General features: G+C 36.1%; 1 protein-coding gene across 2 annotated transcripts in view; it reads left to right on the top strand.

The window, feature by feature from the left end:
• The window catches only part of cntln (centlein, centrosomal protein), a 196646-nt gene that overhangs the window by 155172 nt on the left and 15989 nt on the right, over nt 1-25485 (top strand). For both annotated transcript variants that reach the window (XM_088626946.1, XM_088626938.1), the window contains 5 exons: nt 5600-5726; nt 7849-7986; nt 8329-8514; nt 19080-19265; nt 23164-23241. In XM_088626946.1, coding sequence (XP_088483072.1) covers nt 5600-5726; nt 7849-7986; nt 8329-8514; nt 19080-19265; nt 23164-23241 — 715 coding nt within the window. The remainder of the gene's footprint in view (nt 1-5599; nt 5727-7848; nt 7987-8328; nt 8515-19079; nt 19266-23163; nt 23242-25485) is intronic.

The raw sequence follows: 25485 nt of genomic DNA, 5'->3' as shown, positions 1-25485 counted from the left end.
TGAGAAGAGCTTTAGAGAAAATTAAAATCCAGTACAACCCACCTACATTATGTAGTACGCGTTCCACACGAATGTCATACTGTGGTGAAAATATCTTCAGAGAAAATAACTTTAATAGGTATATGAAGGCACCCACGTCTTAATCCTTCTTAGCCTTTCCATGAGCAAGAAACAAAACGTGGGTGAACTTGAAAACACAAAGTGTTGATCACTGACTGAGCAAAATGATTAATAGTGTTCAGTCCTGCTATAAAGACAAGAGTTTGGTTTCCAACCTTTTTTTATTCACTGCAAAACACTTGACTTGATCCATATTTTTTTTCCTGACATACAGTAGGTGCCATCTACCAAGATGAGTACTGGAAATTGTGGAATAGTGAAGTAAAAAAAGCTAGTTCTGCTTCTGCTGCAAGACTTCAGGTGTCTAAAAACAGGAGAGCAGCACGATGGTGTGAGGGGTTGCTGCATACAATTCTGCTGTCTCTCATTTATATACTGCACTTGTCACTGTGATTCTCGACCCCACCAGATCTTATGCATTCTTGTAAATTCCAAATTACACCATGATACAAACCTTATGTTTCCTCTTTTGACCCTGGATAAATAATGCATTTTAAAATCATGAAATCGTTATATCCTTCTTTCTCAATAATATATTTGCTATGCAGTGAAAAAACATTGTAATAAAGAATGGAGGTTTCCTTAATGACAGGCTAGCTGTGACTCATTATTCTTGCCGTGCAGGTTAGCGTAATAATGTATTAAAATAATTCTTAAAGTACAGTCCTTAGCTTAAAGGTCAGACTGCTAATTATGCTTAAATTAAAGCAATTCTAGTTACAGTTATATAACTTTAAATTAAATTGTCACAATGAAGAGAGATCCATCAATACAATCAGTCATTGCTTTGAAAGGGCCAAGTAACATGTTCTGTATGCTAGATGTATAAAGGGTTGGCTTGTAACAGCAGTAAAGGACCAGAGCACAACATGTTGAAAACTGTTTCTTGTAGGCTAGGTGGCTGCAAAAAAAAATCATAAATTGTTAGTTAAACAAACCAGTCACTTCATTCTTATGAATTCAAGATCTGAAACATAATCCCTAAATGCTCAATTTACTGTCCTTATCCAGTTGTTTAAAATATTTTGAGAGTGTGCAGTTGCATGGGTTATACTGTAATTCCATTAAAAAAAGGAAAGAACATTAAATGCTTGTTAAAATATATCACAAGACCATCATAATGTGTGTGCGCTACTAAAGGCAAGCAGTTGATATGGTTGATTTCTAATTTCCTTTTTTTTTACTGGAGGATGCAGAGCCCAACAACTGGAGTGCTCTGGTCTATATCCTACAGTAAGTAGGATATAGACTAGTCAAAGTCTATATCCTACATACTGTATATCAGAAAAGAATCTTATTAACAAATTCATCTTTACCACTTAAATTCTGTGTATTCATGTGTATGCTGCAGTAAGAATGTAGAACCAGGGATTTCACACAATCCTGAAATATTTAAGTACTGTACGTGAAATCCCCGGTGAAATGTTTTAGGATTAAATCCCTGATTTCACGTTCTTAGTGTGACATGTATGACTGTATGTATATGTGGGTGTGTAGATTCATTTATTCCCACCTCCCAGGCTGTGGAGGTCAATGGCCATTTGTCTTTTGTCTTCTGAGAGCTCTCTGACCTTAACCATGATGATGCATGAATGTCTTCCCTGTATTACCTTCTTTTCTACCAGAGGGAAATAGGACCCCTTTGAAGGCCTCTGTATTCTGGAACTTTGTGAAGTCTTCCGTTGCCCTTGCAAAAAGCACAGTTGCCTTACATATACTTTTGAAAATTATATCTACAATTATATTTAAAAGTGTGAATAAATGTGACGCCCCTGTATTTTGAATTTCAATTAATTATTTTGTAAGCAGGATGTTATGTAGTCTGTAACATAAGTCTGTCAGTAATATTGTTTTCCTCTTTCCAGATTTATTCATGAGTATGATTAAATAAGGAAGGTGCTGTATTTGTACAGTATAAACGATCTGTCATTTCAGAGTGCTCACTGAGTATTATTAAATTAGCTCATATAGAAAATGCAGGATTTGTTTTTTTATTTAGTATTGAGCTCACATTGACGTGTCCCACTGGAACTTTAAATCTATTTTGTAAATTAAAAAAAATACTCAATTTTCATTTTTCTCCCCACAGTCACTAACATAGCACTGGCAGGTTATGCTCTAATAAGTAAAAGTTTCAACAGGGCTTTTATAGTAAATATAGAACCGATGAACAACTGTGCAAGAGTCAGTCCACATATGGACATTTTGATGTAGACAAAACTGCATGTTTGAAGGCAGCTAGTATTGTTTGGTACCTTGGTAATATGGTATTACACTGGTGTAATAGACAATTAGCACAGTAAACAAATACACTTAGTCCATACAGAAAGACAAGATATTATATATCTTATTTTTTGTATTAAATTTCAGTCCCTGTGTGGAATTTAGCCTGATGGTTGTGACCTATTTTTTTTTAATTGACCAATTAATATAAAGTGAGACAGGGATAGATTATACAGGAAAAATGTTCTAAACACCCCTAAGTGCTTGGCAGAATCCAGGATGTATTTTGTGATGGTTTATCCAACTGGTATAAAAATGTATTAATTAGAAACCACGGTTGGGGCAGTGCAATGATTTGTCAATATATTGTTCAATATCAATAGTCAAACCTGTGCTTTTTCTGGAAAGATTTTAGATTTCCTAGAATTGGAGATTTGTCTTCAACAACGTGTCTCTGCTTGTGGCTGAGAATCTATTATTTGAGATGCTGTTTTTTAAACAAGAATAATTTAGAGAGTGTCATTACTGTGGTCATTCACTAGCAATGCTGCACTGAGATTCACAGTTCCACTTGCATTGCTTTATTGTGGTTGTTTTCTTTTACACTTCCACAACGTGGATTTAACAATATATTGAAGTGTTGGAAAATAATATTTCAGTAGTTAAATGGTTAAAACATTGGTGTTTCTTTATGTCCTATTCATTAACTCAATTTTCAAGTAGATCTATTCTTTCGAATTAAAAGGGTAAAAATATATATAATTAAGTGATTAGTTCTTTATTCCTGTCTTTGTGCATTTGCATTATATTTTAATATTAAATTTAGATTATTCCAAAACTTCAGAGACCATACTGTACTTCACATCTGAAATATATACTGTATATTAAAAAAAATATTGGAAACATACAGTTTTTGTAAAATATCATAAATATAAAATCTTATTTGTTGATTATTTAGAAGGTAGAGGTCGTTTTAATCATACTAATGATATAACTGTTAAGCAGAAGCAAGTAATAAGTAGTAGAAAAGAAAAACATTTTCAAGAAGAGTATTAAAGTGCACATAGAGCTTCTTTTAAAATGGATTTCAAAGTGCACTAAGGCTTCTTTAGTCAATATCTACTGCCAAAGCTGTGCTTTATTTATGAACAAAACCATATTTCATTCGCCCTCTTGTCATAGCTTGGTTTCTTTGATCTCCAGTCTGTTGTCTTTCAATTGCATATATTTTTAAATTCTTTGTTTTTACTTTATTTCCATTCGTTGTCATTCACGTCATAACATTTCCTTTATTCACCTTTTTTGAATTATGTGAAATATTCAGTATTTTTAAAGTTAACATATTCAGGCTGTATACAGTATGTATATGTTCCAATATTATTAACAATAGATAAAGCAAATACAAGAAAAATTGAAAGTACAAAATACAAAACAAATAATACAATACAAAAAAAATCTTCAGGAGCAAAAACATTCAGATTAAATATTAGAGAATGTTTAGATGTTTAGATAAAATTCACAACCTCTCCTTTCGATCTAAAAGCATTGCTCAAGCCAAGAATGTGTTTTCCCTTACTGTTTTGCACTCCATGAGAATCACAAGAGTCATTGGGTCAAATGACTACTTTTAAAAAAAATTAGGATCAGAGGTCCAGTGACTCATTGCCTTTAATATGATACATTTATTCACACGTGCTAATTGAATAGAAAAGAATGCCGCATTGGTTAGTAGAATTTTGTATGTCAATGGACACTATATTAATGCTTAGCAAGCTCTCTAGGGAAAGCCTTAAGGTATCACAACTTATGTGTTGAAAAACGTGAAAAATTATGAATTAACAAGGTTATTGTCATTTGAAGTCCCATGGTTTATGCCATTTTATCCTTCCTCTTTTGTTAAATTGTTTAAAAATCATGTTTGGTACTGGCATTAGCATTCTTTCATAAGAGGAAGAAGCACTTGACAGTGCCTGTTAACGCAGGTAGGATATTGCCAGAGTCTTGAGTAAATAGAGGAGCCAGCTTTGCTCCATATGAGCTCTAAAGGTTCAATAAGTTTTTCTCATTAATGCTAAAATCCATTGGGTAACCAGGGCTCAGTCCCCTGGGCTAACCTCTCACATTTACTTAATGTCACTCTGGTAAGAGAATCTCACATTCTAATGGCATCATTCATTTTACAAAGTGTTTTACTCACATTCAGCCTGTGAAACAGAGATCTTTATATGTTTAGACATAAATAAACATATGTATTTATTGTTGACTCAAATGTGAGCTTTACAGAATGCAGCAGTCTATTTGTCTGCATCTGCATGTACATAAAATCAATGCTTGTCCAAAAAACCTAGCTTTTTTCAAGTGAAAGCAGCTGCATTTTTTAAAAGATGTGTAAACAGGTACATCCTTTAATGTTCTTTAAGTGACTTGAGTACAAGAATATTAATCAGACACGCTGCTGCAGTTTGAAATTTGAAGTGACGTTCTGTACATGTTAAACACATCTAGATAGTTGTGCAGGGACTGAATTCTCTGTTGTAATCTTTTAAAGTTGCGAAATGCCGAACAATACTTAAGCAGGCATTTGAGTGTTTTGGATTTGATTACTTTTAGAATATTAACATGTAACAAATTGTGTGGGGAGAATTCAGAAACAGCGAATGTTATCCCTTCTTATTGGCCAAGATCCAGGAAATGGTAGTTTCATATTCAAATATTTATTTTTTGTTATTAGCAGTTTCTCTTTCATTAGTGAAGTATTAAGGCCACAGTTGTGGTATGTGTTTTGAGTACCTCATAACCTTTATTCACAGGATTTTCAGCATATATAATATTTGTGTTGCTCTAACACATCTTGATAAATTTAATGCTAATCAATGCTTACAGTATATGGTATGAATTATCCTTTTATAATTGTTTAGAGTAAAAGAACATGGTTTTTTAAGTTTTACAAACTATAAAACTCCCTGTACAGTATATGAAATACTGTATGTAATGAGCTTAAAAAATAAAAACTATCATGTACTATTATTTTTGGGATTATAAATCTCATTTTGTAAATCCTATTTTAACACAATTTTATACAAATCTTGGTCATTTTCTACATGAATCCACATTGTTATCATGCATTTTTTTTAATTATATATTCTGCATTTTAATGAGTGTATTATTTTCATCTGTGGAACAAATATCTATTGCAGTGAAGGAAATTAAAATATGACAGCCGACAAGTTTTAGTAATATATTTTTATTCTTTTAGGGTTTCTCGTACTGAAAGAGACATCAACATGAAGAGGCAGCTAATTGAAGATCTGAAATCCAGATTAAAATTACTTCAGGAAAACGAAAAGACCCACAAAGACCTCATAGAAGACTTGGAGAAAAAAGTGTGTCACTCTTTTTTTTGTGAAATATGACTTCCTAGTGACTAGTGAATGGCTTCATTATGACATACTATTCCGAATAACTAATTTGCCTATTTTGGGACTCCTGTGGTAAACTAAAAAAAATACAGATTTGTTAAGATATTATGAAACTTGTCTGTGCCATTAAGATTTTTGTATGGAAAATTAATACTTCATAGTTAATGTCTCTACAACCAGCTTACTGAAGCTCACCTGGATGAATAAGCTAATGTTATTTTTTTTAATAGCTAAGGGATGATTTCCCAAATTTATCAGATTGATATGAAGGGGGACTGGAGGCCATCAGAAAATAGTTTTAACACAGCACAGAAACAGCCTTGGCCCAGAATCCAACCAGAAGTGTGCAGTTTTACACAGGTGCCAGAAACGAATTAGGGAGAAAGGACAACCATCCATCCATTTTCTAACTGCTTCATCCATTTCAGAGCTGTAGGGAGGCTGGAGCATAACCCAGCAAACAATGGGATAGTTACACCCTGGATGTGATGCCCGTCCATCACAGGGTACACACACAGCCACAAACACACTCATATCTTTGGTCTGGGGAAGGGAACCCATTCAGACATGGTTAGAACATGCAGATAGCACCCTAGGCCTGGAACTGAACCCATGAGCCCAGAGCTGCAAGGCAGCAATGCTAATCACTGTGCCACCATGTCACCACAAATGCACAACCAGTAACTGTTAATTGGAAGTCTTTTAAAGGAGGTAAGGGCAGGCAGTCTGGTTGAGGACCTGCAAGATCAAGGCATGTTGGTTTACAGACTCACTAAAGGTTATGGGTCAGTCAGTTTACAGACTTGTTAAAGGTTATAGCTCAGCCGGTTTAGACGCACTAAAGCTTATAGCTCAGTTGGTTTACCAAGTCACTGAGGGTTATCATTTATTTGTGAAAATCCCTGGACTGGTTTCTGACATTGGCTATTCCTCCATAGAAGGACTATTGCAGAATAGTTCCAGCATTGGGGATGCTTGTGCACCGAAAATCATTATGACTTAGAGCTGAGATCACAGAACTTAAAAAGACCAGCTTTTTTTTTAGCTAAGCGAAACACTGGTTGATATATAGATTTCATATGATTGATGATTGATTATTTTAGATCAGACTTTACAGGGGTCATTAGGAGGCTGTTATGAATGCAGATCTTCAGTAGTTTTTCAGTGGTTATTCTTTAGTTGACACTACATTCATGCACCAGGGATAACTGGAAACTGAACTGCCCGTTTCTACCATTTTATTTTATCTTGATTAGTTACGTAGAGGGAAAATCTTTATATCTGATTTTTTTTTTTAATGAACGTTTGATTTTTTTACAGCAAGCACCTCTCACTATTCAGAGTGCAATGTGATTAAGCACATTGGCACAGATGAATTCTGTGAACACTGTAAAAGTGTACAGTATACCAAACTATCCAATATTCTCTTTACAAGAAGGTTGTATTAATTTCTATATGCAGTTGACAGTGTCTTCAATTAAATTGAATAGCATTGAAGTAAAACATAAGCCATTTAAAACAAATGCTGAAAGTTTTGGGTTCAAGTCAAATGAGGCAGGTTTACTTTATCTGTTAGTACAAGATACTTTTCTGTTCTGAATAAATAAAGCTTTGCTCTTAATTTCTCAATGGGAATGAAACCACCCCCCTGCCTGTGGTAAAGGCATTATGTGTTCTGAGCCATTTTGCCTTCTGTGAATCCCACAACTCATATCACACACAGGAGAGAGGGGAGTAGAATCATAACACTTTTCTGAAGCATGTGTGATCACCTCAATGCAAAGCACAGCATCTTTTTTGAAGTAAAATGAACTAGATGGTTGTAAAGTTGTTTTAATTAACCTTTTCCTCCTGCATCCAATAAAAAATGGCCCCATTTTCTTTAACAATTGAAAGTAATCATAATACTAGTTTTCACTATTGGGGGATGTTTGTGTTAGATTTTTTTCCCATTTTTACTGCATTTTCATCGCAGTGGCAAGGGTCAGATAACTGTAAATGCTAAAAAAAAAAAGTGAAAGCATCTTCAAACTCAACCAGAACTGGAATCGGCTTCATCCCAGGATTGCTCTTTTTAATTGAATAGGTGAAGACTCTATCTGAAGATGCATCCAACAGAAAGACCTTCATTGATTCCCTGAAGCAGAGGCTCAACGTAGTCACCAAAGAAAAGAATCAACATGACATGACCTGTCTCAAGCTGAGGGAAGAGCTAGAAAAGAAGGTAAGCTTCTTATATTTTTGTTAAACTTCTTAATTTCTGATTCTGTGCTTTTCCTTAATTTGATGTTTTCCACACCAATGTCTGATGCAACCTGTGATCAGCCAGAGAAAACTGCTATGTTCCGTGGGCCATCTGATGGTACCATGAAACCAGAACGTCATTGCAACCAGTGGATTTTGTAGTCTATTTTAAAGACTTTTTGAACAAAAATACATTTCTCCACCATTAGATCTAAACTTGCCGGAAGGTTAATAGTGCGTTTCTCACATGATAATAGGGTCTTAAGGGAGATCTACTGGAGTGTGTTGCTCAAAGGGATCTTGCTCTTGATTTACACTGCAGAACCAGAAAGTGCAGGACCTGCAATCCAGGGTGGCAGAGTCTGAGATTGCCCTGACAGAGCTGGAGGAGACAGCCTCGCAGCAGATGCACGGGCTGGCCTTGCAGAGCGGACAGGCCCTGGAGGGTGTGCAGAGGAAACTGGGGCTCGCCAACAGACAGCTGGAGGAGCTGGTCAGCTTCATCAAGGTATGCCAAGGCTGTATTTTATCAACAAAGGAGAATAAAAAAGAATGTTACTGCTGCCGAGATAACACCAGTGGTATTTAGTCTTTTTCCAGCTGTTCTTATTTCTGTATGGGTAATTCATTGATCTGATTTTTTTGTGCACTATTTAACCAAGTAAATATTTTTTATCATGTCATGTTCATTAATAAAGGGATTAATAAATTGGTTAAAGCCGCCAGATTAATATACTGTAACTGTAATTTACTGCTAGATTGTTCATTTTGTGACAAAAAAGTAAAGCTAATGAGCTTTAGAAGGCTATCATAAAATTAGTAATATTGTAAGGGAAAAACAATGCACATCCCAATTGAGGGAATATAGGCAGTGGTCTGCCTCTCACAATTTATTGTGAAAATTGACTGGTTTGTCTTGGCGTGCTACTGCAGACTCAACTAAGCAGGCGCCTGGTTATGTCAGATAAAGACTGGCCAGGCTGCATCCTGTCCTCTATTGCTCCATAGCTGGGTGACATCTACTAATTAGCTTTGCTAGTTGAAAAAAAACTGAAAGTAAAAAAAAACTGAAGGTATAAATGACATTTAAAGAGATAGCAGCACATCATTCCAGCACAAATTGTGGCGACAATTTATGGGATTTTAATTACATTATTTTCTATTGTATTCAGGGCAGACAGCAAAATCACGATAGCATACATTTTCAGGTTTTATTAAATGACCCAATGTAATAGGATATTTTTTAAACTCAACATTTTATCAAGCATCTGTTTGAAACATTTTCTGAAGAGAGAAAAAAACGCATTTCATATTTGTGTTTAAAATCATCAGGTCCAATAAATCTTTTTGACAAACTCTCAGCTGTATACAGTTGGCATATTTTGCTTTTTTGTTTCCTGTGGACTTTCAAGACTTCATTTTTGACAGAGCTGAAATTCACTGAAAACTCCTACAGGTAATAGAGATATGTCTCTGTTCAAAACTGATGATTTGAGAACCTTAAAGTTCTGTCTTTTCTGTCTAGTTTAGGACTGTTGTGTCAGCTATTGTTGCGTGTTTTTGTTTCTCTAAAGGAGAGTACTAAAAAATTTACATTGTTTGTTCTTCCTTTATCTTAACTGCATGGTTCAGGCCTTTTTTAAGACTACTACTTCTGTCTGATATCCTATTATGACAGCCCCAAGATAAGTTTCTTTTCTTTTTGTTCTTAGTGTAGCTGTTGCAGCGGGAGTGGTAACACCTGATGATGGAAACAGTGATACACATGTGGCTTGTTTTCTACCGTTGGTTATGCCTAATGGCACATCACAAAGTTTATTAAACTGAGGCTTTAAAACAAAACTATTCATCCAGCCAGAGTGTAATTAACTAAGTGCCAGCATGAAATATTGGCAGAATATTGGTGGCAATATTGGTATGTAAGACATGTCTTGCATGCACTTCCATATACTGTATAATAATGCATTATAGGGTCACAGCAACCTTAAACCATGTGTCAGTATCTCATTCTGCATGTACTTAATGTTATTTACATTTTAAATAAGATTGTTGAAGAATCTGTAGATATAGCTATTCATAAAGACAGGATTTACTAAAAAAGTGAAAGACATAACCATGTCTGAATAATGAAGATCACCTGGTTTCTATTGGTAGGTATGGAAGGTGACCTATCTGTGAGAGATGGAGTATGAAATGTTCTGCTTCAGAAATCAGCAGATTAGTCCAGATGAGCAGGAACCAGCTCTCTGAGGGACAGGCCATGTCACCCTCATTTTCAGGCTGCAATGGCTACAGCATGAGAACTTCCAGGAAATAAAGAGCCAAGCCATCAGAAGAATGACTGTGGTCCATAGTCTGTATAATAATGATCTGCATGCTTGGAGGCTATTGAGGAGTAAAGTTGACAGCGGAGATACAGTGCCTTGCGAAAGTATTCGGCCCCCTTGAACTTTTCAACCTTTTGCCACATTTCAGGCTTCAAACATAAAGATATAATTTTTTTATTTTATGTGAAGAATCACCAACAAGTGGGACACAATTGTGAAGTGGAACGAAATCTATTGGATTTTTGAAACTTTTTTAACTAATAAAAAAATGAAAAGTGGGGCGTGCAAAAGTATTCGGCCCCTTTACTTTCAGTGCAGCAAACTCACTCCAGAAGTTCAGCGAGGATCTCTGAATGATCCAATGTTGTCCTAAATGACTGATGGTGATAAATAGAATCCACCTGTGTGTAATCAAGTCTCTGTATAAATGCACCTGCTCTGTGATAGTCTCAAGGTTCTGTTGAAAGCGCAGAGAGCATCATGAAGACCAAGGAACACACCAGGCAGGTCCGTAATACTGTTGTGGAGAAGTTTAAAGCCGGATTTGGATACAAAAAGATTTCCCAAGCTTCAAACATCCCAAGGAGCACTGTGCAAGCGATCATCTTGAAATGGAAGGAGTATCAGACCACTGCAAATCTACCAAGACCTGGCCGTCCCTCTAAACTTTCAGCTCAGACAAGGAGAAGACTGATCAGAGATGCAGCCAAGAGGCCCATGATCACTCTGGATGAACTGCAGAGAACTACAGCTGAGGTGGGAGAGTCTGTCCATAGGACAACAATCAGTCTTACACTGCACAAATCTGGCCTTTATGGAAGAGTGGCAAGAAGAAAGCCATTTCTCAAAGATATCCATAAAAAGTCTCGTCTAAAGTTTGCCACAAGCCACCTGGGAGACACCCCAAACATGTGGAAGAAGGTGCTCTGGTCAGATGAAACCAAAATCGAACTTTTTGGCCACAATGCAAAACGATATGTTTGGCGTAAAAGCAACACAGCTCATCACCCTCAACTCACCATCCCCATTGTCAAACATGGTGGTGGCAGCATCATGGTTTGGGCCTGCTTTTCTTCAGCAGGGACAGGGAAGATGGTTAAAATTGAGGGGAAGATGGATGCAGCCAAATACAGGACCATTCTGGATGAAAACCTGTTGGAGTCTGCAAAAGACCTGAAACTGGGACGGAGATTTATCTTCCAACAAGACAATGATCCCAAACATACAGCAAAATCTACAAAGGAATGGTTCACAAATAAACGTATCCAGGTGTTTGAATGGCCAAGTCAAAGTCCAGACCTGAATCCAATCGAGAATCTGTGGAAAGAGCTGAAAACTGCTGTTCACAAATGCTCTCCATCCAACCTCACTGAGCTCGAGCTGTTTTGCAAGGAAGAATGGGCAAGAATTTCAGTCTCTCGATGTGCAAAACTGATAGAGACATACCCCAAGCGACTTGCAGCTGTAATCGCAGCAAAAGGTGGCTCTACAAAGTATTAACGCAAGGGGGCCGAATAATTTTGCACGCCCCACATTTCATTTTTTTATTAGTTAAAAAAGTTTCAAAAATCCAATAGATTTCGTTCCACTTCACAATTGTGTCCCACTTGTTGGTGATTCTTCACATAAAATAAAAAATTTATATCTTTATGTTTGAAGCCTGAAATGTGGCAAAAGGTTGAAAAGTTCAAGGGGGCCGAATACTTTCGCAAGGCACTGTATGAAGCTACCCATCTTGTTCCAAAGAACATTTCAGGTGGTGGCGAAAGTGGTGGAGTGTTTTACTCAAGACACAATACCATTTCGCCTTTGACATCCTAAAGCAGGCTACCATGTAAGGAGGGATGTTTTTGGTGGTTTTGGTAAGCGGTATGCTGACTGTTTTGTTGTTCAAGCAGTGAAAGTGTGATGATCTGAGCAGTGACTTCCTTTAACTGTTTCACACACGAATGTTCTCGCTGCAACTTGCAGGCAGTCTTACTGTTCACTGATTATGAGACAGCAGTTTTTCCGTTCCTACAAGTCAATGCAGAAGTGTTAGTTTTCCAGCAGAATCCAATAGAATATCTGTGGGACCAACTCACCAACGCCATTAACGGGAGACAACTGCAACTGAGTAAACTTCACTAGCTGGCAAAAACTGCACAGGAACAGTGGCTGAACATTCAATAAACATTCCTCCAGATTCTGATCAGGCCTATGCTTCAATGCTACTGTTATTGTGTTAATGCTAAGGAAGGTCATACTCAATACTAACTTCACATTGACATGTAGTATGTTACATATCACAATAAAATAGATGATCATATTTTCATCTGTAATTTTGTTCACATTTCTCTAATTTGGTTCGACATAAGGGAAACATCAGAAATGTTATACACGAGAAGACCCACCAGGTCCATTGGTATTGATCCTGGGTCTCATCTGGCCACTTCTTGAAGGAAACCACATGTATCAACCACATGTCTGAATAGCTTGTGCCATACACCCAAAACCGTCTGAGTAAAGAAGAGCTCGCTGTTTTCGGTTTAAAATGCACTTCAACATATTTTCGGTTTGTGTCCTGAGGTTCATGTTTCACTAGAATAAATCCTCTGTGTCAGTGCCCTAGACCAGTGGTTCTCAAACTTCTTGGACCAAGTACCACCCCTGATCAAACCAAAGCATCCAAGTACCACCTACAAGTCATCTTCTCATAGGAACCCCAGAAAATCTAAATGATCATCATGAGCACACTCACATACACATATAATAAATATTATAATAAACTTTATTTGATGTAGTGCCTATAAAGGTGGCTTCTCAAAGCGCTTTACAGAATAACAGGAACAACAACAATTAAAAATAATACAAAAGCACAATTTCAGTGAGAGGGGTGAGACTGTTTAGTCGAGCAAAGCAGATGTGAATTCATTGGTCAAGCCTTGATACAATTCACAACAGATTCTAACAGATTTTAAATCGTCAGGCATTTTCTTGAAATGCATCCACTTCGTATCTGGAGTACCCTGTCTAATTCAGTCAACTATACCGCTATGTTGGCTTGTCTTCTCTTTAGCACCATCTGTACAAACTCCGACGCATTTTAACCAGTTGATGCCACTCTCTTCGATAAATTAATTCAGAAGCTGAAATATGTGCTCTCCTGTAGTTCCTGTTGGTAGGGGCTTACAGAACAGAGTCCTCGTGTGACGTACCCTCAAACTTGTATCTAACGTAAATGAGCAAATTGGCCAAAACAACGACATCTACAGACTCATCTTATTGCAGTAAAAAGTATTTGCTCATCTTAACGCAGCACGCATTCGTAGCATGCTTTCCTATATAATGGTATAGAATTACATAGTAGCTCTTGTGTCCACTCAAGTATTAGTGCGTGCTGTATCGTAGTACATAGGCTGCGTATTTGACACAAACTAATTTTATTAAAATAGAAAACCTGTCCCAATTTTTCAGTGCACACAACAGTTCTAGGGTCATATGGGGTACCACCTGGCAGGGCCAGGTGCCACAAGTGGTACGTGTACCATAGCTTGAGAACCACTGCCGTAGATGATTCTGAGTACTTGTATCAGGTCCCCTCATAGTCTTCTGTGTTCAACACTAAAAAGGTTCAGATCCTTCAACCTGTCACTGTAGGACATTTCTTGAAGACCCAGAAAGCTTCTAGTTGCCCTTCCTCTGGACTGACTCCAGAGCTGCAATATTTTTTTAACATTCTGACCGAAATTGAACACATTATTCTATATAAGGCTTAGCTAGTGCACTGTACATTTTTTAACATAACATGATTTGATTTGAATTCTACACAAGAATTCTAAATATTTTATTCAATCCATTGGATCTGGGTGTTAAGGTTCTTTTATGAATCAGTAAGTGTAAACATTACACAACACATTTTACCTTTTGAATTAAGTTTTTCTTTTGTTATAGGTAATGCTAAATTAGTGACAAAGCAATTTAAGAAACCCTTTTTGTTTCATCATCTGCTCTTGTCTATATTTTGAAATCCCATCAGGGGGCAATCATTATTGTGTTGACCATCCTGCACCACTAAGTGCAAGAATCACTGACATTCTGAGAAAAGGAGAATGGCTCAGTTCTAGGAGGCATTGCTGTTGTACCAAGGAACAAGGTGCTTCACTTAAATTGTACTGCTCCAGTAAATTGTCAAGCTGTTTAAATGGGTACTGATGTAGGTATCTTTAGTTAAAGGCATCAGCCGCATAAATTAATAATTAAAAGTAAGACTGAGTTCTAAGAAATCATATTTAAAAGTCAGAAGCAGTCAAAATGGGAGGCTTTATCACATTACGCATTCTGGATCTGCTGCCATGTATATTAGCATACTGTAGTAACATAATCACATCCCTTTAAAAACATTATCATTTTTAAGTGATAATTTAAACATGTTAAATTAGCAGATTAGACTATTGTTTGAGATACAGTACTATTATTTTAATAAATAATATTAAACATTTTTCTGACATGCAAAAGGGGTAAATGTGTCCTGTTTCATATACTTTACAGCTTTAAATGGAAATTAATTTGATATTATTCATGCATTGTTGGTGACTTCTGTAACCCTATACAGTGTGGCCATATGTTCTTGTGATGTCCCTTGTGTATGAATATGTAGAGTTCTAAAAGAAATGGATTCCTTTCTACTTATGCTCTACGTGTTCCATATTTTTCAGTTTTAGTTCTGAATGAAAGGTCACAGTAATTTAAAAAAAGCATAGATTCTCATGTTTGTGAGAATCAACACTTAAAAGGCCACCCTCCTTCAGTGTTTTAGAGCTATTGCCATCTAGGGATGTATTTCACGTAACCCGACTTCAGCTCACTGTCTCGCTCATGAAAGTCCAATTCAAAGTCTGCTGCTAAAAGGAAGATAAGTGTAACTTTCACATAACCCAGTGTTATACATCACCATTCATGATGCAGATTTTTTGAAACAGTGCATCCAAGTGATCCATAAAAGTACATTAGATTCTTTGATGGCCTGACCTAATGCTCAGAAGAGATTTAGTCTTGTCAAATATTGATCAGGACTGGGATTTCTTCACAGTGCAGAGAGCTCACAGTCCCAACAGTTTCAGCCCTTCAGGGTCCACCGATGTTTTCTCCTTTATTTAAAATCACTTTACAATGCACCAGATACAACTTTTAAAGTCAGATTGCAGACTTCTAAGACTTTATCTTGCTTTAACTTAATGCGCAGTGGAGTGCCTTGGGCTCTGCAGTTGTTATTGTATGCAATAGTATGAGGTACAGTATGAATAGCGGTGAAATACAAATGTAGTCATCATTTTTTTCCCCTTTAAAATCTCAGTGGTATTGTTTAGATTTCTCGCAGTTTCTTTTCTTTTTTCTGCTGTATATGATATGCAAAACCTGTTGTACACAGTATTTTCACTCTCAAAAAAGAATGTTGCTATAGGACCTGGGAAAAGCTCCTACCATGATTTCAGATTCACTAAAACGAAGTAAATTACTGTTAATAATTTGGTTTTAAATTAGTAAGTGCTTTTAGGAATGTGTACCAGAAAAGCAATGATATACTCAACATTACCAAAAGCACTGTTCATACAAAAAATAATTTTGGTCATCCTTTAAAAATTCTATCAAGTTTTCATTGTCCTTTTTATGACCAGCAGTCATTCTAGATGCCAGGAGTCACATTAACTAATGAACTCTGAGAGATACATCATAAAAATTGCTGTTTAATAGAACCGTACACGTTTTATAAAAATATTTTCTGGCACTTTCATCCTGTTTTTGCATTCTTTATCTTTTAGAGTTAGATTCTAAAATTGTAAATGTCGTTTACAGGATGACATTTGCTTGATAAATCACAGACGAAAAATTAAGGTTTGTTCTTCCACCTCCCTTGAAGGATTTTTCCCCCTTCTTTACATATGAAGATAAATCTGTTTCATTCACATTTGTTTTTTGTGTGTTTTTGTTTCTAATTGTCATTTCCTCGTTTTTTTCTGCTTGGAAGCCATCACATAACTGAGGAGGTCTGAAGATTGATGAATGTGTTCTGATCTAGTCAGGTCCTCTGTACATCTAATGAACCTAATTAGCAGTACACCTGACACATCACATGATGTGCTCATTTAGCTTAGAGCAACACTGGGGAGTTCTGCAGAGGTTCTGTTGACAGGAATAGGGAGCTAATGGCTTGTTGCTTGATTGGGACCTACTGTAGGTGAGGCGTGCACTTTAACACTTGAGCCGAGAAGCAGTGTTCATTGTGTAGTCGTAGTGGGCGGACATGACATAAGTGCTATAGTAGGTGTACAGACAAGGAAGAAGTGCATTCAGCATTTGAAGTACAGAGGGCTTCACACAGAGGTGTTTTAGAGGGAAAAGGAAGGTTGAAAGTTAAACCGCTAAAGCTCAGTAATTAAAAAAGGTCACAAAAAAAATTGTGCATTTTCCACTTTCCATTATTTCAAGTAATCCTTTGGTAAAACTCCCAGCCTTTAATTGCCCCTCTGGCTAGGATGTCTCGCAGAATAGTGTGTTTCATCAAGGCTTCTTTTTTCTGACTTGTCCCTTGTCAGAGCACTTGACAGATATTAACAAACCCTCTCATGGGTGATGGGACTGAGAAAGAATAAGTGATAAATTCAGTTAATCTCTGTTAGGATTACTCTCCACCTGGGATTTAGGTAAATGGAATCGAAGTCCTGGCTAGTGACAATGAATATCTATTAGGCAGTAAACAAAGTAATAGGCACTGTGGATGTTAATAAGCTGCACATCTTCCTAAAGAAACAGCACACAAACTATTATCCTACTGGAGGATAAGGTTTTCAAGTAAAATCACTATTTATATATTTTACTAGACTTGCATGATTTTTTTACTCACATATCTCTCAAGCAAAATCTCCTACTGGAAAGGTTTTACTCCTTTATTATTGTATTAAGTGTCTTAGGTTTCTCTTTGTCTCATACAGTATGTGTTTACAATTTTTGTGGGAGGTTTGCATAAACTTACAATCCTTAAAATGTCCATTTTGCAGCTTTTAAGGGAAAAATATTATTTTAGTGCCTGGACTTTTTATGTAATTGGAACACTTCAATTTTAAGAAAGGAAAAGGCTTACATGTTTGCCCTGTTCGGCACAGTGTTGCTGTAAACTTACCAAATTATTGATGGATTCTTACTCACACTGCAGCATGCCTTTGAGCATTGATCTACAATTGCATTGTGGTTGTTTTCACTTTCCATTCCATATGTGTTTTTTTTTTTTCGGCATGCCAATATCTGCTGTCTGCAATCTGTCAACAGTAATTTCACCCCTAAATTTAATCTTCAAAAATATAAACCACAATTGAAATACAATGGTGGCTATGCTAAGTAAAGAGTTTTTTTTCTTTCTCTCCATGAAATCATAAGCGTGAAACTAAAAAAATAAAACAGTAGCATGGTCTGTGAAGATGTGTTATAAATTCTGTGCTTTGGGACACTCATGATTAGGCCTAGTTATATACACACAGAATATGAGTGCTATGTGTTGGGAAATATCCAGCTATCCCGTATCTCTGCTGACCAGCCATTTCGAGGTCAGATCTTCATTAGACTTATAGCAAATGATATAGAAGATTATTACTGCAATCAATAAACTCTAAATGAAGCAATGGGGAGATTAATTTATTGACTTTCTCAAGTACAGTGGCAGCTTTTGCACATTTAATTGTCTTCTGCAGCTAGACACATCTCACATTTCACTTCTTCCTCTGCAGTACAAAGAGACTCAAAATATCAGGTTTTAGTGCTGCAGAAATCATATGGGTATGTTTTAAACTCTTCAAAGCTTAATTAAAATATTATTTGGATTGTTCTGATAAGTTTTAGAAAAACAGTCATCATAGGCTTCTTGTATACTCATTGCTACATCATCTGAAAGCAAATAAAAATAATTATCCTTTGTTTTGGACACTATAGAGAGAACTAGGGAAGAACATTTAAAAAACATAAAAGATATTTCTTTTTATAAAAAAGACCAAATAATTGGTCTCATAAAAATGTAAATTAAGATGCATCCAATTTATCACTGCTGCATTTCGGTATGTGTCCTTGTGTAGATTTTTCTTAATGCATTTTTTCTGTGAATTCCCTTGTGGTGAAATACAAACTTTCAAGAAACAGTGCACATTGGGTCATTCCTTGTCAACTTAGCCAAGCATGTAAACCACATTGCTTTAATTTAATGAAACTTGGCATATAGTTAGTAAGTTTTGGGTTATGATGAAAAAATACAAATTCTTAGCTTTCAACAAGGTATGAAGTCTCAACTAAGGTCTCAATACTGCAGTTTAAAGTGTATATGAGGTCAAAAGTGGAGCAGAATCAACATTTTCCAATGGTTTCACAAAAATGTTCCCTTGAAGGCTATTAATGATGAGAAAAGCAAACATCATAACCTGGTATTTTTTTTAGTCATTAAGTATGTTTATTCTACAGGAAATTTCAGAGTAATTGAAAAAATAAAAAGTATAATGTTCATAACTTTATACCTCCAGATAGATTGGCTACATTCTGTACAAATCTCAGTAATGTACCATCAGTAAGTGCGTCATAGCCCCAAAAATTACTGAATGACCTTTGAAATCTACAGTATAGCAACCTTTAAATTCTCTGATGTTTTGTTTTTACCCTTGTCTAAGTTAGCAAGGAAGGACTTCTTTTGTTTATACTAATAACACAGATTTTACTGTTTTGTCTGCAGGCTCTGGCAACAGAGATACTCAGGGATGTACAAGGCACAAAGGCCCAGCTTAGGAGAAGGAAGAAGAAGCCGTCAGCCACAGGAGGACTTTCTAAGGAGTCCATTTGCAAAGCTCAGTCTATCGCAGCATCCATTCTGAACATCTCTGAGGCAGATGTGGAGGACATGCTGAAAACAGACGATGAAGTAAGGGCAAAAAACAAGGACTGGTTATGTTGTGTGGATTTAGATACTGCTATAGGGGGTTCCCAAATGACTCAATCAGGAAATCCGTTCATTTTTTGAGTGAAGGTTGAGACCTACTGTACAGTCCAAACATTTTATGTCCGTCCCATGCCATTAGCTGACCCTGACTTGAATTCTCTAAGTGGCAATGCATGATTGGCAAACCCTAACAGAGTTGAATGATTGATCGTGCCACCCAATGACAATACCTGTGAAGTGCCAGGCTCCTATGAGTTAGCACTGTAGCCTTCCCTCTTACAAACCGTGCTTGCTGTCTTTGAGAACTGCGAGAACATTTCTCACACTTTCCTACGTTTTTTACACTTTGACATGTCAGCATGGCTGTGACAGAGTGTATTTTAGAGAAAAAACCATACAGTCGCAGTCCTTCCCATGCAAGGATAAGGACCATAGCAGTTAAGATAATTGGATAACTATTTTTTAATTGGGGTATTGAAGGAAAAACATATTTTCAGAAAAAAAAATAATAAAAGAGAACAGAAGAATAAAATAAAGGTTACAAATGACAAAAAGGTTTTTGGCTCATCTAGCTCTTTTGAATATTAGTACTTGAGTGATTTGAAGATCTCATCCATCTGAGTTTTGCAAGATGCCAGGCTATCAGCTTCAGCAACATGGCTGCTTAATCTTCAAGTGAAGGGCTCAGATGACAGGGGAGATATACAGTATTTGTACAGTCAACAAGACATACTGTACCTTTCTGCTAACCATTCCAAAGCAAATTAATAAATATTGCACATAAACAAACACAAGTGAAATTATTCACAAACCTTTATTTTAGAACTAAGGGAGAGTATTTGGCAAGGAAGTTTTATGAATAAAAAATAAAATAATAGAGAATAAAGGTTTGTCTATCCTTGGAAAGTGTGTGGTGTGTTAGCAAAAATAAGTCATGCTAAAAACTAAATTTGTTCTGTTTGAACTAGACATTTGGTTGATGGATAAATAATGGGCTATCAGACTGTGGTGTGTGCTTATTGTCCCCCTGTCTTTCATAGCTTTTTGCACACACTTACACAAATATGAGAGTAATCCATGTTGGATAACAAAGACTTGATTCCAGCAAAAGAAAAAGTCAGACTCACTACCAGATGACTTGCAAAGAGAATTGTGAAAATTAACTATCTCATTTGTATTCATGAAAAAGGTTTAAAATGACTATAAATGTGTATAATTTAATGTCCAGTTTGTAGATGTTATTAACATAAATAATTAACATTAATATTTTATATAATATTTACCCAGATTTAGAGAATATTTAGAGTAAATAAATATTTATTTACTCTAACATGGAGAAACACAAAGGGAAATGCAGTCATTTCCTGTCATACTGTATTACTATAAATGGAAAACATAAACCTGTTACATTCATATTAAAAATGTTACATTCATTCAGTGTTATGTAAACCTTCTTTATTACCATTTACCATATCTCATGATACCATATCTTTATCTTAATAAGCATCTAATTATGCATAAGCATTGTAATTTCTGGGAACATACAGTAATTTTCATAGATTTGTAGATTTGTAATCGCTACTGTTAATGGGCTAATGACTGAACCGTCAACATGATCAGCTTAATTGTAGGGTTTAAAGGTACACATTGACATCTGTGTGCAGCAGGACAGAACTGCGGCAGAAGTGAAATCCTCAGACAGTGTTTGCAGATGGTCACATGCACAGAGGCGTACAGATGTTTGAAAAAATACATTTTAATGGAGAATGATGTAACTGAGCTTATTTAATTTTCTGGGGAAATCTGCCCTTATGTAACATAGGTACCTGTGTGAGTTAAAATAAAGCATATTGATTGACACAGATCTCACATTTTCAATATTTCTACTTACAGTAGAATATAGCACATATTAAAAATAGTTATTCTGGTACTTGTGCTTCCCCTAACCTGTACATTATTGCACCCCCCTAACAGTGGACAAGGGATCAGAAGCAACTTGAATGAAAAAATGCATTTTCTAATTGAAGCTTCCATGCAGGATGTGTGCATAAGGATTCAGTGAATAAGCAACTGAATTAAGCTAAATGTTGTAGAACCTCAGTGTTCATGCATGTTACCTGTTGTAGACATATACATTTGGGAAATAAAGGCTGCCTTTGCACAACTATTATAGCCCTTTTACATGCCTCGGCCTTTTATGTAAGCTGCCATTGACACCATGTGTTCTGTGTTTGAAGTTTGGTAATTATTGTGACTACGTCTGCACAGAGTGACATTCCAAAGCTTTTTTTAATGTGTTTTAACATACAATCAATTTGAATTCACCTTATGCTCTATCTGTCCTTCAGGTTGAACCTGAAGTGGATCAAACTGCTATAAAATGTACATTTCCTTGTAAATGTTACGAGATTTTCCACACGTAAATCGGGATTGACTTGGGACAAGAAATAGGACAATAGGCTGAGGAAAAAAGACTGTGACTGCAGAACAAATTGCAGCATAGCCATGTTTTATAGGATCTTTATTATAACTGATTGCTAGGTTCTGGGAACTAAAGTTTTGCTTGCAAAACTAAATGGATTCCGAAGATGTCCAAGCACGTTAAGGGGAAAATTAGGATTAAAACAAAGATAAAATAATAATTATCCTAGTTATAATTCACTAAATTTCAAGTTTTCTGTTGGTTAACATAATTTACAAAATGTAGCATTTTTGATACAGTCCTGATTGGACATTACATTTAAAAATATCTAAATAAAATTCCATATTTTGTATAGCTGTTTTAAAGCACCTCTATCTCTGAATTCAGGATGAGTTGTGCATTGAGTAAGGAATGCTTTAAAATTAGCATTTAAAAATAAATTAAACATTTCAGCATTCAACCACCATACCTGTCAAATAAAAGTAAAAAAAAAATTATGAATACAGTAGGAAAATCAATGAAGGTGATACTGAGGATAATGTCATGACATATTGCTTGCCATAAATATTCCTCAAGTCCTCCAGGAAAGAGGAGAAGGACCTGATGATATCATTAAAAAGCATTATCTTGCTGTTGAGTCTTTTTGTTCTGGGGACAATGTCAAAACACAGGGCCAAGGCTCTGATAATTGAACTGATATTAAATCAGGTCTGTTGAAAAATATATCTTTTTTTTTTCCTGTCCAAGATTATGCACACAGTCTCAAACGACAGCTTGTTTAAAGTTAATGATCCATTTGTAATAAGCCTATAATTGCTAAGCCGTGTTTGTTTTCCAATGGGTGCCTAGTGAGAATTGGAGGGTCAGTGCATTGTTATGCATCCTTGGAGGGACACAGGCTGGGTCTACTCCCCAGAGGAGTTGTACAGACAGAAATTCAGAGAGGAATGGAGCACAATATGGCAGCCCCCTTGGCTGATGATAATGAGCATGAACTACAAGCAGCAAGCATGGAAATTAGGAGAGGTCTGCTAATACACTGACCTACACAGGATTAGAGTCAAGGAGGCTGAAACACACAATAGGTACCAAACTTGATTTTTAGTCCTTCGGGAACAAGCCAGCACATGGCATCATTTGTAAATGCGGCATGTGAGGTTAAAATGCTCAGAGCGAATGGAAATGCACAGCGCTGATGCCTCACGATCAGCTGGGAGACACTGAAATTAGAGAAATCTATATACGGTGTAATAAAAGGGTAGTAAAGGATTTTATATTTATAAGTATTTAATTTTGAACCCTTATCCATCACCCTTCCACTCCCAATAACCTTAAAATTAAAATGTTTTCATAATTATTTAATCATTTGTGATGTTTTAACAAAAAGCTGAAAGTTCTTCAACAGACCTGCGTGCATCAAAGTGATTTTCTTATCCACTTTTATCATTTTATTAACAGGAAACTGAAGAGGCCAAAATAGAAAGAAGAAAAGACCAGGACTGGCTGGATCATATTGCAAACATCCTCCAGCAGCAGGTACTGATGTGGAATTTCAGTGTGATCTTGCTGATGCTAAAGCGATCTTTTTTTAAAAAAACACCATGTGTTACTGATGTGCAGATATTTATTCACTTCAGAAGCAAAAAGGACTATGGTATAATTCTTGCCGTGCCATTTTTTAAATATGATACCATAATTTACAATATAAAAACAATTAGAACAAAAAAGGTTTCCCCTAGATAGGTAGGAATAAAAACTGAATATGCTTTTTTCTCCTTTTCTCACAAAGAGATTAGAACAGGGTAAAAGATTCAAATGCAGATTGTATCTCTAAGGTTCTCAAACACTGTTCAGGTTAAATAAAGATGCTATACAGGGTTCTATTTTGTTACAACCAAGGTAACCATTCATTCATTCTTGCACATTTTCAAAAGATATCCCCGAATAAAATCAAATGCTAAATGCTGGATGTTCTTGTGTGTACAGTATCTACTGTAGGTTTTATGAAAGTAAGGATGAATAAAAGAGATTTCATTACATACAAAATGAGAATAGACTTAGTTTTAAGTGATGAAAGAAGTGCCTGATCCTCTGAAACAACATATACACGTCCAAAAGAAAAACGAAGTGAAAATAAGAGAACAGGAATGCTTTGTTATGTGTGAGTACTGGTGCTAGATATTTCTGCACAGGACACCTGAGGAGCACTTCACAGATTTTGGTGACCTTTATCCACAGACCTGTATCCAGTCAATTCATGTTTTCCTCACAGCCGGACAGCTGATAGCTGTTCTGCCATCCTGTATTCTACACAATATTTTCTACTGAGACCGCGAGAAGCTTGTTAGTGGGAACTAAATATTGATTTGGCGTCCTGTCGATGCAGGAAGAATGAAAAAATGTCCACCAGAGACCCTCTCAAACATATTCCTATCGACATTTTCTGGGCAGAGTGGAAGGCTGCTCAGCGGATGACAAGACTGAGACTAGCTCCAATCCCAGAGGAGTCCATTGAGACTGCTGTGGTGACCTGTGTGATACTTTTTCTTCTCTTTCAAGTTTTTTTTCCCCTTTTCTTAATAAACAGACAGTCTGCAGGGACTGTGCCGCTCTTGTAAGTGATCAAGGGCAGTTTATTGGCAGGTGAGATTTTTGTGGAAGAGAGAGGGAGAGAGTGAGTGCAGGCCCTGTATGTGTGCATCTGGTCTTCCTCTTCCTCTGATTTTTTGTTGAAAATATCATATGAGAAGGCTTTGAAAGCTGTATGGTTGTTTAAAAAAGGATCAAAATGCTGTTCTTATTACAAAAAAAATCAAAATTTTCAGGAAATCTTCCAATATTGATTGATGTCTAGTGTGGTTTACCATTCCCCCCACACAAAATAACCCTTTTTCTGTTTCTAAAAAATAAATATGCTGTTATTAAACAAACATTGTTGTTTCCCTGTTGACACTGGTGCACTGATGATCCATTTCAAGTAAATAGAGTGAAGCAATATCTCAAATATTCATGTACATGTGGAACAAAATGATAACAAAACACATTAGAAGAGAGAAACAGAGAAAATGAGAAAGAAAGGCGTAGCCGGAGTGATGTTTTGATGTTGAAGAATGATTTGGTAGCTTTACAAAAAGGAAAAGAAAATTCCAAGTCTTAATGTGATAAGCACATGACCAAAAAACAGAAGACAGAGAAGAAAAATTTTATACATACAGTCATGTATGATCGTGACTCGATGTAATCTTCTTTAAGCGTACCAAATAGCCAGAGAGCGCTGTGAATGTATTACCTTATTGTTATCCTCTTAGAATGATGATTTACTAAGTAAAAGTATTAATTCTGCACTTAATTTGGAATTTTGTTTGTAATTGTATAAAAGCCAGTATGTATACATTTTAACATTTGTTTGCTGCAAATAATTTATTAATTTTAAATATAAGAATGTGAAGGTCAAACGGCTTTGTGCAGCCCTTTGCAACTATAATAATTGCCTTGTACTTTCTAGACTTTTAGCTTTGCTGTGATTAACTGTACTCTTTGAACTGCCATTTTGGCCAGTAAATGCTAAGCTCATTATTATGAGCATCATTATGAGAAAAAATAGTGTTATTAAGAGCACAGAGATGACTTCATGACATGCTGTGTGGATTATGCCAGTTACTGCAAAATGTGCTACGCAGGGCTTGTGTGGTAACAGTAATCCAAAGGAAGACTGCACTTGGACAGGATATTGAATTATCCATCTATAATAATGTGATTGTTTGAAGGATTTCAGAGACA

Source organism: Lepisosteus platostomus, chromosome 1 (genome assembly GCF_059453375.1).
Source record: "Lepisosteus platostomus isolate fLepPlt1 chromosome 1, fLepPlt1.hap1, whole genome shotgun sequence".
In the NCBI taxonomy this organism is placed as follows: domain Eukaryota; kingdom Metazoa; phylum Chordata; class Actinopteri; order Semionotiformes; family Lepisosteidae; genus Lepisosteus; species Lepisosteus platostomus.
Note: the sequence above shows the minus strand (reverse complement) of the source record. Positions and strands in the feature narration are given on the sequence as shown.